The 13,574-nt window shown below is 38.4% G+C and overlaps 1 protein-coding gene across 1 annotated transcript in view; it reads left to right on the top strand.

The window, feature by feature from the left end:
• The window catches only part of SMAD1 (SMAD family member 1), a 44,261-nt gene extending 31,230 nt beyond the window's left edge, over positions 1-13,031 (top strand). The window contains exons 4-6 of the mRNA XM_032855598.1: positions 2,533-2,754; positions 8,016-8,272; positions 11,683-13,031. Coding sequence (XP_032711489.1) covers positions 2,533-2,754; positions 8,016-8,272; positions 11,683-11,826 — 623 coding nt within the window. The 3' untranslated portion in view covers positions 11,827-13,031. The remainder of the gene's footprint in view (positions 1-2,532; positions 2,755-8,015; positions 8,273-11,682) is intronic.
• The last annotated feature ends 543 nt before the right edge of the window (positions 13,032-13,574 follow it).

Genomic DNA, 13,574 nt, shown 5'->3' with positions numbered 1-13,574 from the left:
CAGCTGCAGCTGGAACAAACTAATAACATTTGTTTCTTTCTTGCTATATTTTTTTTTGTTTCTAACCTTGTTACGAAAAGGGGCCAATGCACATGTTTTTCCTGTTCTCACCTGAAGAGCATAAGCAGAACCTGTAAGCAGGATGAAGCATTTCTTTCCCTTCCTGGGAGAGGGGGGGTGCGTTTCCAGCCCTGTCCTGCCGCCGGCGGTGACTGAGGGGAGAATGCCATCGCGCTGCACTGGCGAGTGGAGTGGGCCTAGCCTAGCAGAGAACTCGCGTCAGTGAGTGTTGGGAGAATCCCTGAGCACCCTAGGAAGGCATGACCATGTTGTCGAAGAAAACTGTTCCCAAACAACTTCTCATGGAAGAAAGTGCTTCCCTGATGCCCCATGGCGTGGACCATTTCAATATGTATACATTTTATGCAAATTGAATTCACAGTGCAATCCGATTACTGGGTGTATGTCTCATTTCATTCTTACTGCTTTTTTATGAAGATGGGAGATATCTCAGACATTGTCAGAGTTGCTGACATTTTTTAAGGTCTTAAAATCTGATGGTAAACTCAAAGAACATTTCTTAGATGCGCAGTGTAATTAAATGGAATGTACACCTTTTTTTAATCTGTAAAATGTTTTTACCTCTCTTTTATTATTGGCTCTGTATTTTATGGTTCCTCATAATCTCTCAAACAATCTCCCAAACATAATTATCAACCAAAAAATAAAAATGCTGGTTTAGGAAAACAAAACAAAACAAAACAAAACTCCTCTGTCTCACACATCTTTGGCGTTTGTGTTCCGGGAACACAGCCGCATGAGAGAATGAGCGTGGGGACCCTGCAGCTACTGCAGTTAAGCTGAAAATGTCTGATTTCAGGAAGCAGGCCTTTAAATTGCTATAAAATTTTTCCTTTAAATAGTTTTTGTGAAATTTCCCCACTAGAATAAGTTTACAGTTAATGTCTTCATGAGGCAGGAACGTTGGCCTTTCTGCTAGTGTTTTACCTTTGGTGGTTTTCCTGAAGCAGGAGTTCGCACACAACAACCAGTTCAGCCTGCTGCCTCTTTTTGTAAATAGATTTTTATGGGAGCCCCGCTCCGTCCATTACATATTATCTGTGGCAGCTTTAGCACTGCTGGGACACAGCTGAATAGTTACGGTAGAGACCAGATGGCCCACAAAATCTTTCTGGTCGTCTACAGAAAAAAGTGCGTCATCCTCTGACCTAAATGGATGGCATCTTGAACAATCCCGATAGCTTATAAAAGCCTTCTTTAGTGATGTTGCAGCCTTCTTTTAAGCTTTAGCACTAGGTGAATCCTGAAGATCTTGCTCTTTGAAATACAGCACACTGACCGGTGGTAGTTGCTTAGCAGAGAAGACAGCCTATGCCTGTATTCAGCTCCCTTGCTTAAGTGTATAGAGCAGCTAATGTATGCGTGGAGTTTTTTAATGACCGTGTTCTTTGTTTTTCTAAAATTAAGGGCATTGTGATGTCTGTGGAGGTTGATGTTAAGAACACAGAAGTACTTCTTCCCGAGTAGTTAAAGCTTACGCTTCTAATGTGGGTGTTCTTTCTCTTTTTACGACTGTACACTCAGGACCTCGTAAACCTCAGATCATTACGTATTGGCATACTGGGCATGCATGGTTTGTGTTCCTGGAATCTCTGAAGCAGTGGCATAAGAGGTTTTACTACAGAAGGAACTTATCTTTAGAACCTTTTAGTTGCAAATGTTTAGAAGCATGTTCTGTTTGGAGATTTGTTAGTCTTAAGAGATTTGACTTAACAAGCTGCATCCTGTCAGTAAAGTTGGGTAATTTCCATTGTTGGCCCATTCTGGGAATGGAGAGACAAAACACACCTGCTCTGCATGACTTAAAGCAAATATAAGGAAGTTAGCATGAAATCTGGATGAGAGAGATATGATTCATTCTGTAAAAATGGCCAGCTGGCAAGATTTCTTCCTGCGTTTGAGGACTGGAGCCGAGCTGTGGCTGTGATAGTTATTGGCAGCTAAATGTGAAGAAAGGGAACTTCTTATCAATAATTAGAAACTGATTTTCATTTGCTAGGCCTACGAAGGCTTTGTTGAAAGTCACCCTTTTTCTGCCAGCACCTTTGGCACATTTCCTGTCCTCTATTGTGCTCTTCCCATTTGTTTTTCACTTGCCACTTGGATTTCTTTAGATGGGGAGCCAGTGTCCGCGGTGGGGGTGACTTCCATTCTGGCATATGGTGGAGCAAGTAGAATATTGTGAGTGGTCAGCAAATGCCGTTGGTGTGCTTGCTTAGCTGGCGCTCAGTGATCTGATAGTAGTTGGGAGATTATTTTCCAATTAAAGGGGAATGTCACACTTAGCAAGGAGGACCTATGTTAGATGTCACAGAGAAACTGTACACATTATAATGGTGCTTGCTTTTCCGCATCTTCATTCCATGATTCTGAGCCAGTTTCACAACAGTTTCAGGTTTTGAGAGCCTGAGGCACTAACCGAGGTTGACTCTGAGCTCTTCTTTCTTACAGATGTTCAGGCGGTTGCTTATGAGGAACCCAAACACTGGTGCTCTATTGTCTACTATGAGCTCAACAATCGTGTGGGTGAAGCGTTCCACGCCTCCTCCACAAGTGTGTTGGTGGATGGTTTCACCGATCCTTCCAACAATAAGAACCGTTTCTGCCTCGGGCTGCTGTCCAACGTTAACCGGAATTCCACTATCGAAAACACCAGGCGGCACATTGGAAAAGGTGAGTGTGCGCTTGAACCTCGTTCAGATGTTTGTCTGTTGTGTCCCGGTTCCCCCAGAACTGACTTAGTCGTTCCTGGGGCAGACTCGGAGAGCAAACACCAGGTAGTAAACACTGGCTCCAGTTCATAAATATTTTTTCAGTTTCTATTACCAAGACGTTACTCAGTTTCCAATCCGCAGTTTTTGTGTCTGCCACCTCATGGGAGTCGATATTAATTAGCTAAAATAGTGATTTGGGGAGCACAATTCTATCTTACTTTTGCTGCAGAATAAAAAGCAGCTGTTAGAAAGTGACTTACAACCTCAAACTAAACGCAGGTTAAAACAAGTAAACCTAATGTGTTTTGAATGAGTACCGTAACTCACGGGAAAAAGAAAGAAAGAACCAATCCAGAATAACTTACGAACATGGTGTTTGGCCATGTATCTTCAGTCCGGGCCAGGTAGGGTAGAGTGCTTGCAAACGAATCCTGAACCTCTCTTAGTAGACTTGATTATCTAGTAGCAGTATGGGTGAAACAGTCCCAGAACTTTGAGACAGAAAGTGAAGCAAATGACTGAGTGCAGTGTTGCTGAGAGAAAGTCTGGCTTTTCACTGTGGAATGAGAAACATACTGGCGTGGAGAAGGGCAACAGATAAACCCTGTGGTGGTATCAGGGTGAAATGATGATTTAATAATATGTGTGCATATCTGTGTCTGCATGGTTATGTTCTCGTGGATGTGTGTGTGTGCGTGTGCATGTGTAGGTGCGCTCAAATATGCTTATAATCTCTGATCCGTCTGCTGGAAGGGCCAACAGGCAAAGACACCCAGGAGAAGGGAGCACATCTGGGGCTCAGGCCGTCATCTCTAACACCATTTCCCACTGAGTGAGGATCCGGGGCTTCTCGGGGAAAGGGCTGACTCCGGGTAGACAACGATGAGCCCGGAACATTTTGTTATACCAGACAGTGAAGAAACACTTATGAAAATGATGGGGGCCTGTCACAGGAGCCAACTTCGAGGGGCTTCCCCTGGCCAATTCTGGGACTGTTGAAGCACCAAAATAATTAAGTACAGCTATGGATTTTAAACCACTGAAAGACAACAGTAATTTGTAAGTCCCTACCAATAATAAATCGCTACAGGAATGAATGAATGGGGAAGGCTGATTGGGAAATGCAAAGTGAGTGCTAGAGCTAGAAAGTCATCATTTTGCAGCCATCAGTCAGGAGTCCTCAGTGGATGCTAAACAGAACTTTTGGCAAGAATCAGGATATTTGCATGGTCTTGCAGTGTCTCCTCACAGCCTGCCTGTTAGTTACAAGGGAGAATAAAAATCACTAGTTACACAGTAGAGACACTGGAGAGCGTCTTGCCTGGGAGATCAAAATTATCATCACCAGTGAGAAAAGATGGATTTCATATGCCACCAGATGTGATGCCCTGAGTAGGAGGCAGCATCACCTATGCAGAATTCCAGTCAAGAATGCAAATCTTAATCTCATCAATGGGGAATATTCACACAAACTGAAAATTCTACTCAAAGGGGAGAGGAGGAACTGTATTCTTCCAAAATAATCAACGTCAGAAGGCAAAGGTGTGGAAATGTTCCACATTAAAAGAGATTAAAGAACTATGACAGCTGTGTAATAAGCTGACCCTGAACACGATCTGTCCCAGAAAGGGGGAAAAATACCACAGAGGACCTTACTGGGGTCAGCAGGCAGAGTTAGAACACGAGTGATAGATTAGATACAACTGACTATTTTTCCAATGTTCCATGCACTGGCTTTGCTAACTGTACTGTGGCTATAGAAGAGAATACCCCTAGTCTTAGGAAAAACACACACACGTGTATACATAAAGATATCTATCCATCCAAAACTAACCCTGTGTCAGAGTATAGGCAGACATGTGCATATATACATCTATATATCTGTGGACGTGTATAAATGAATGTATCTGAGGGTATGTATGAAAGCATAGAAGGGAAGGAGGTGCAAATGATCAAACACCTGGAATAAATTGTAACAATAGTGGCTAGATGAGTGCTCTTTGTTCGTTATTCTTGGCTTTTCTATTTCTGTATATTTGAATCTATTTCCATAGTAAACATTTTTTTTTTAAATGACCTACTATAAAATTTAGAACAGTGGACCAATTCAAGTGGTTATTTAATTAATGTTTAAAAGGCATTTGAGATAAAAGTTCAATTCTTGATCCAAAAAAAAAAAACCCACCTCCTAAAACAGGAATTAGTTGGTAGTTCCTTAATACAATTAAGGGGGGAAAAAAACAAACCCTAAACTCCACATGTGATGAAGAAATGCTAGAACCTAGGTTCATGACATATAGATATCTATGATCTATAAGCCCTGGAAATTGTGCATAAACACAATTTTGCATGCATTTGGGATAGGAATGTATTTTTCAATAAGTTCTAAAGTTGACCATTACCCCAAAGTACTAAAAAGTCATTGTACTCTGAAACATTTCTATTAAAAATTAGGAAGAGGGGCATTTGGGTGGCTCAGTTGTTTAAAATGTCTGACTCTTGATCTTGATCTAGGGTCATGAGTTCAAGCTCCGTATTGGGCTCCATGCCAAGCATGGAGCCTACTTAAAGAAAAAAAAGAAAGATTTTAGGAAGAAAATAAGGATTCTGGGAATGCTGTTACTTAAAATTGTTCCAGATACCTTGACTAGTGTATTCAAATGTAGAATTACCAATAATGGAAATAAGCCAAAATTATCATTATTGCAGATGATATGATTAACTAATTGACAGTATTCTCGGGGTAGATTCTTGAAGTGAAATTAGGTCAAAAGTAGGTCTTGATATATTATGCCAAATTATTTTCCAGGAAGCTTTTATTAATTTCCACTTGTACCATAAGTCTGTTTTGTGAGTGCCTCTCCTCCTTAACCCACGTTGGTATTACTGACATAAATAATACTGACCATGGTAATATTTATGGCCACTGTGTGTATTCAAAAGTTATGGTTGTTTATCTAGAAACTTCTAAATAATTTATTTTTAGAAACTATATGCCAGTTTTCTTCAATCTGGGAATAACCAGTTAGAAAATACAGTGGAGGAGGAAATGAAATTTCCAATAGCAACAGAAAATAAATAATCTGAATAAGCAATACATGAGAATTATGTAAAGAAAACCAAATTTTATTGAGAGAAAGAAAATTTAGATATATAAATAAGCAGTTGGTGTTCCTTAAAGAGAGGGCTTAATATTATGAGAATATTTTAGGGACATCTATTCTTCCTAATTTCAGTTTGTGGTTTAAAACAATCCATCACAATGTGTTATTTTTTTGAAAGTTGGAAAATGTGTTCTGATATCGCCTGGCAGGATAAACAAGTGAAAATAGCCAAATTTTTTAATGGAAGAGTAAAGAAAAAATTCTTGATGTTAGGTTAATTAAATATTATGAAACTACAGTTAAATCAGGTTTAGACAAAATGGGTAGAATAAACTAAACTCGGACAATATTGTATTTCAAAATTAATGTATGTTAAGTGAAGCATAACAAATCGGTAGTCTTCTAGTGGTCCTGCGGTAACAAAGTTAGCTTTTAGGTGAGGCTGTAGAGAGAAACCCTGACCTCATTTCATATATGCAAATAGATTAATGAATTGAGTTTTCTTTAATGGTAAGCTATTAAGAAGCTAGAAGAAAATACATTTGATCAGAGAGGTAGAAATTTTCTAAGCATAAAAAGCAATAGAAAAGATCACGAGAGATTTGACTACTCAAAGCTTTCAAACTTCTGTGGATTAAAGAAAAATACAAAGGACTATTGGGGAAACAAATAGGAAATAAATTATTTATATCTTACATGTAGCTCATAAAAAAACAATAAAAATACTAGAACCCCAGTGGGATAAATAAGTAAAAAAATAGGAACAGTAAGTTCATAAGAGAAACACAGATGGCTAATAAACAAATGAGAGCATATCCAGTCTCACATGTAAATTAAAACAATACTGTTTTTAGGCTGTGATTTATTTTAATTTATTTGTTTTTGTCTTAAGCTCACTTCATCCTGGCATAGGCAAAACGAGAAGGGCCCTCCTACACTGCTGGTGGGGTGTAAATTGATACAAGCATTCTGGAAAGTCGTTTGGCAAAGCGAATCAAGAGCCTTTGATCCGGCGATTTAACTTCCAGGAATCTCTCCTAAGGATATTATCAGAAATTATCCAGGGACATTTATCCTGGCATTGTTGTAACAGAAAATAAGTATCAGTGCTGTAGTCCCGTGTTGGGAGAATCGCTAAAGTAAATTGTTGTGTCTGTATAATCATGTAGATTATGTTTAAATGTTTGCAGAGAAAGTTTAGTAATACTCAAAACCTGGAATCCAGTGTGTCCATATATTAACAGTTACTGCCTCTGTGTCATGAAACAAGTGATACTTTCTGCTTCTTTATATTTGGTTTTACTTTCTAAGTGTTCAAAAACAAATACTGCTCATTTTTATAATCAGCAAAAAAAGTAAACACACACACTCTTAAATTGTTTTCTCTACATCACACAGGAAAATGGGCTTCTGTTCCAGCAGTTATTTAATTGTTACAGAAGTCTTAGCCATTGTGTGTACATGTAAGCACAACACGCAGTTTTTTGGATTGGATTGGAGACAATAGTTTAAGGATTGGCTGAGACCTGCCAGAGTTCCCTGCAAGGTAGAGTGTTTAAAGCCACATGGGATATGACTCTGTTCGCTGCGTGGCCTATAATAAAGTAATGTCCCTTAATAGCATAGGGCTTTGTCAGAAAGTGCCCCCCCCCACCACACACACTTTCCTTTTTTTAAAGGCTGGGTAGGATCAATTTCCTACACTCTAAGATGTCACAGGAAGAAGTTTGGAGCAGATGGTAGTTCGGGGAGATCAGATTGCACACAGTATGAATTATTTTTATAATTATTTTCCCCCAGACCTTACATCTGACAGCTCTCAGCAGTACTGCCTCCACCTCTGGTTTTCTAGTTCTTTCACTCGTCTTGGCCCTCCTTTCTCTCCTGTCTTTGTTATGTTATTTCCTAGAAACCTCTTAGACATACGTGTTAACAAAAGAACATTGTGTGAACTAATAGGGTTAAATGAGATTTTATCAGTTGTCCAAGATTTGGAGCGTATCTCTCTAATTAGCCAAAGTTTAAATCCATGCAAATTCATATACTGAAGATACACAGAAGCTTTACGGCTGTGAAAAGTGGTGACGAAGACATTGCACACGTTGTCTTCCTGCAGGAGTGCATCTTTACTACGTGGGAGGGGAAGTGTATGCCGAATGCCTCAGCGATAGCAGCATCTTTGTGCAGAGTCGGAACTGCAACTACCATCATGGATTTCACCCCACTACTGTCTGCAAGATCCCTAGTGGGTGTAGTTTGAAAATCTTCAATAACCAAGAATTCGCTCAGTTATTGGCACAGTCTGTGAACCACGGCTTCGAGACAGTCTATGAGCTCACTAAAATGTGCACTATCCGCATGAGCTTTGTAAAGGTAAGTGAGCTCCGTTGCTCTGGTTAGGGTTTGACTCGATGCACTTCGTCTCGGTGTATAAATCTAGTCTTCTTGCTATGTGTCCATAGAAGCCCACTTATGACCTAGGCGTTTTTGAACTTGAGTAAGGATGTCAGTTATTAGGAGGATATAATTAGAATTACAGGAGTGTTTGTATTAAATGTCAAGAGTGTAGGAGCCTCAGATAACTTTTTCCTATTCAAATAGGCACGATTTTAACCATTGTAGTACCATAAGAAAATGTTATGCTATGCATTTAACACGTATAATTTAATCGCATGGTTTTCTTAAGAGATCAGTTTAGTTAAATATACGTCCCTTCCTTTTCATTCTGTTTTAGTACTTAGATGGTGGTAAACAATTGTTGCTTTTGTCTCAGCAATAAACAAGTGATCTTTTTGTAAATATTCATCACACTGGGGTTTACTTTTGACTAGTCAGGGTTTTTTAAAAATGTTTTCAGTAAAACCTCATCATTTTCTTATAATTCAAAAATTAATAAGACTCTTGCCCACAGATCAGTAGATGCCTTGGTTCTAAGATTATTGTTAGGGTTGAGGATGGAGAAGGTTAATGACATTGCTCACAATAATTGATCTCTTTTCTGCCTTCTCTTCTGCCTCTGAGAAATAAAATTTTTAAGATGTCATTGAAATGTAAAAAAAGTAAATATCTGATTAAATTTCATGAGTTGTAACTTACTGTAGTGATTGGCTTGTCTCTGAGTTCTCAAAGATAAATTTTCATCCTCTGTTACCTTGAGAAACAGAACTAATTATATATTTGGGTGAGGCAATCACCTTTTATGTACTCTCTTCAGAAGCTCACCTAACTTCTTGTTAAACCTGTTCTGTAATGTGTGTGTTAGAGAGGGTAATTTTGGAACCTTACTTTGTTAATCATCCTTTAGATCAAAGATACCTTTCTCTATCTTTTTTTCTTACTTCTTTGAATCATATTAGCAGATTTTGACAGCGTTCTTTTAATATTTTCTCGAAACATTATTCAGCAGTTCTTTGTAGCTGAGTCTGGTGCCTTTTTAGTATTAAGGAGGTTTTTTTTTTACCCTTTAGAGAGGTTGACCAATATGCTATGTACCCGTGAGACTACAAAGATCTTTCTCATCCACAACTAACATTCACTGTTTAATTTTTGACTTTGCATTTTGGCTAAAGTGAATTTTAAAATGAGGACAGTAATTTGCCACCAGTGCTTTTTGTTTGTTGTTTTATGGTATGGAGGAAAGAGTACCTGTTAAGAGTCAAAAGATCTGGACTCTAGTTTTATCTGCCATTTTAACTGTGTAGTTAAAGCACAGGGATCCTTTGCTGGTCCTCGTGATCATCATCTTTAAAATGGGTGGATGGAGTTAGGAACTGTGGTAACCATTACCGGGGTTCCTTGGAGAGTCTACTATTATTGAAGGACCACTCACGTAGAATTTATGACTCTGCTGCTCCAGCTGGCTTTCTCCTCAAGCTCATTTCATATTGATTACCCCTTTTTAATGGTTTTACTTTTATACATTTCAAATTACTTACTTTTACAGAAGTAAGAACAAAGTTTATGCTAATAAAAAGTGTTTATGATATAAGGATATGCATTAAAATGTATTAGATTTCATTCATTCAGCAAATATTGTTAGCACTATTCCAGAGAATTAATGCAAAGATGAAAAAGCACCTAGCGTCTCTAGGTTCACAATGCTAATGGCCTATTATATGTTTAATTATAAAATAATGTGGTGTATACTGGAATGGAGGGTAATACAATAGAATAATATATTATTTATATATATATGATATATTAATATAATATATAATAATAATATAATGAACATAGCTGGGAAGCTGGATTTGGAGTTGAGGATAAACAAATTCTGTTTTAAAACTCCTGCTGACATGATAAAGGGCAGCTGCTTATACATTTGCACCAAAAAATTTCATAGTATTTCTACAGTCTTGTTCTTTATTATCATAAGGATTGCATACCTTGCCCTTGTCACACTTAGCATCTTAGAGAAATGATACAGAACATTTTATTAATATTAATAGTCAATCTTGTGTTATTTTGAAGACTGTTATTTTGGACTTTAAAGCACACATTTTATAAATTATTTGCACAGTAAACTCCCCATATTTCTGAAAATTCCAAGTCATTTCAGCTGAACAAGTATCTCTAGGGCTCTGCTTTGTGCCATTCACCTTGCTAGGTGTTTGCAATCAAAGATAAATAAGATCTGGGGCGCCTGGGTGGCTCCGTCGTTAAACGTCTGCCTTTAGCTCAGACCATGATCCCAGGGTCCTGGGTTTGAGCCCCACATCTGGCTCCCTGCTCAGTGGGAAGCCTGCTTCTCCCACTCCCCCTGCTTCTGTTCCCTCTCTGTCAAATAAATAAATAAATAAATAATCTTTAAAAAAATATATATAAATAAGATCTGGTCCCTGCCTTCAAAGAACTTACTATCTAATGGAAGAAACATGCACACAAACCTTTAAATTAAGATTAGCAATGTACTGATAGAAGGGGAAATGCATGGATGTATATATGTATGCAGTTCATGTATCACAACTTTTTCCTGAAAGTTCTGATATTTATATGTATTTCTTGAATGTCCTGGAGTAAGTAGGTGTCAGAGATAAATGGTACCCAACCTTCTCTGACATCCCTCAGGAAATAAGGGGTTTATCAGAGCTTTTCCATTGCCCACCACATCAGTGAGTTTTTTTGACCTTCACAATTGCAAGATTACCTTTCTCTTTTTCAACTTTAGTGTTCCAATTCAGTAATACTGAAGATGTCAGGCAAGCTACCTTCTTGTACAAATGTGTAACGGAATCTGTTGATTTGAAGCAATGATTAGGTGTCAGTAATAGCTTTTTGGATATGTGTGTGCCTCTGCCAGCTTGCTTCGAGATTGAAAGACCAAGAGCTCTTGTGTTGCTAGGAGGACCGTCAGTGACTGAGTGGGCAAGAAGCAGAATGTCAGTTTGTCTAACATAACTTTTCCTTATTTTCTTGGTGATAATGAGTATTTAATATCTGTTACAATACTATCAGTAACACAGTGGGCAATGAAAATGAAAGGTAAAAAGTGCCTTTGTTAAAACAGCCTTATAAGGTATTTTGAGACTTCCATTCCCCAAGAGTACTACTTCTTAACCTGGAATGTGTGGAGGGACTTTAGAGAGCCTTGAACAGGGGTCCATCCCCTGAAATTGCCTTCCAAATTGTGTGTGTGTGTGTGTGTGTGTGCGCGCACACACAAGCATCTGTCTTACAGAAAGCATCCGTGTCTTTAATCAGCGTGTCTGTTTATGGGAACTCTTCTTACTTAAAAGTTTAACCACAGTGTTAAGCAGGTTAATGACCTCCAATGTGTCTTCTAGGGTTGGGGAGCAGAGTACCACCGCCAGGATGTTACTAGCACCCCCTGCTGGATTGAGATCCACCTGCACGGCCCCCTCCAGTGGCTGGATAAAGTTCTTACTCAGATGGGTTCACCTCACAATCCTATTTCATCTGTGTCTTAAACGGCCTCAGGCTTCTGCCTCTTGAAAACTATTGAGCCTTGCATGTACTTGAAGGATGGATGAGTGAGTCAGACAAGATCAAGAACTGACAAAGGAGCCTTGATAATACTTGACCTCTGTGACCAACTGTTGGATTCAGAAATAAAAAAAACCTTGGTAACATACTGTTGATATCAAGAACCCGTTTAGTTTACATTGTAACATTCTATGGTAAAGTCAACTAAAATGCATACTTTTTAGCAGGACTTCATGTAGAGTTAAAGGAGAGATGGCCAAGCCAGGGACAAATTATCTATCGGAGAAACGATCCTAAGAGATTCTTTTGTGTTTGGCACTTTAAGGTCATCATTTGGCAAAAGTTTAGCATTAATAGTCTCTCTGAAGTGTGTTTTTATCAGGTTTAGAACCCATGTTGAGTCTTCTCTTCATGGGTTTTCATAATATTTTAAAACTATTTGTTTAGCAATGGTTTTTGTTTTTTAAGTAAAGTTTAGTCTTGATGATATACATGGTAATCTTTCTAAAATTGTATGCTGACCATACTGCTGTCAGAATAATGTTAGGCATATGCTCTTTGCTAAATATATATGTACAGAATATTTGGAAGTTAAGAGTTGATTAGACTAGTGGATTTAGGAGTATTTGAGGGGGGTGGGGGAGAGGGAAATGACAACTGCAAATGTAGAATATACTGTAAAGAGTCAGTTTGTTGCTTTCAAGAAACAAACTGATGTCTGAATTTTGCTGTGTTTCAATTTTTTAGAGATTTTATCCTACTTTTTTTTTCGTGTCTTCTATCCCTTCCTCTCCAAAAAGCAGTTATGCAGCTGGTTCATTCATATAACTGTGAGAGCAAATGAGTAATTCCTGCTACTCTGAGACCGACTGCCTGTATGTTTCGATACCAATTGTATGGAGTGCTTGAATGTAATAAGCAGTTTTTATGGAGTTTACAGAAATGGGCTTTAATTTTCAAGTGAATTGTTTGCCAAACCTAGTAACTGTTTAATATTTGGAGGATTTAAAGAACATCCCTGTTTAAATCCATTTCAAACTTTTTAAATTTTTTTGTACTATGTTTGGTTTTATTTTTCTTCTGCTAATCTTTTATATTCACTTATGCTCTCGTACATTGAGTACTTTTATTCCAAAACTAGAGGGTTTTCCCTACTGGAAATTTTAAATAAACCTGTCATTATTGCTTACTTTGATTAAAACTTTGTTGCTTCCATCCTGAGTTCACTCACTAGATTTTAGGACTAGTAAGATTTACTATTCTTCTGAGAGATTTTTCTCAAATATTCCTTGCCAAACGTAACAAACTAAATTACTAACACAGAGACAGGGAAACTGAATCGTGACGAGAGCAGAGTCCCTTTAAATCAGAAAAGAAAGGACATGTGGTACTTTGGAAATTAAGAAAAAAGAACTAGCAAAATTTGGAATTTTAGACCTAATTGTATGAGCTTCTTTGTGTGAGGAATTCCAGCACCAGCAATTATTGATGGACAACACTCTGTCAACCAAAAGAATGCAAGTGTAATATTGGGAAGGAATGAGAACTGAAACCACCACAAGACAGGGGTTCACTTGCCCATATGCTTGCCGTGGGAATGATGCAGCCCCTCTCCCATCCCCTGCCCTGGCCCCAACAGTCTGCCCAGGAAGGACAAAGACTTGAGGACACTTAGAGTCTTCCCGGCCAACAGGCCAAAATGATGCGACCCTTTCTCCTTTGTATTTTTAGT

The sequence above is a fragment of the Lontra canadensis genome, unplaced genomic scaffold (assembly GCF_010015895.1).
Source record: "Lontra canadensis isolate GAN:19392208 unplaced genomic scaffold, GSC_riverotter_1.0 scaffold10, whole genome shotgun sequence".
Classification (NCBI taxonomy): domain Eukaryota; kingdom Metazoa; phylum Chordata; class Mammalia; order Carnivora; family Mustelidae; genus Lontra; species Lontra canadensis.
The sequence above is the reverse complement of the archived record's forward strand: the minus strand, read 5'-3'. Positions and strand labels throughout refer to the sequence as shown.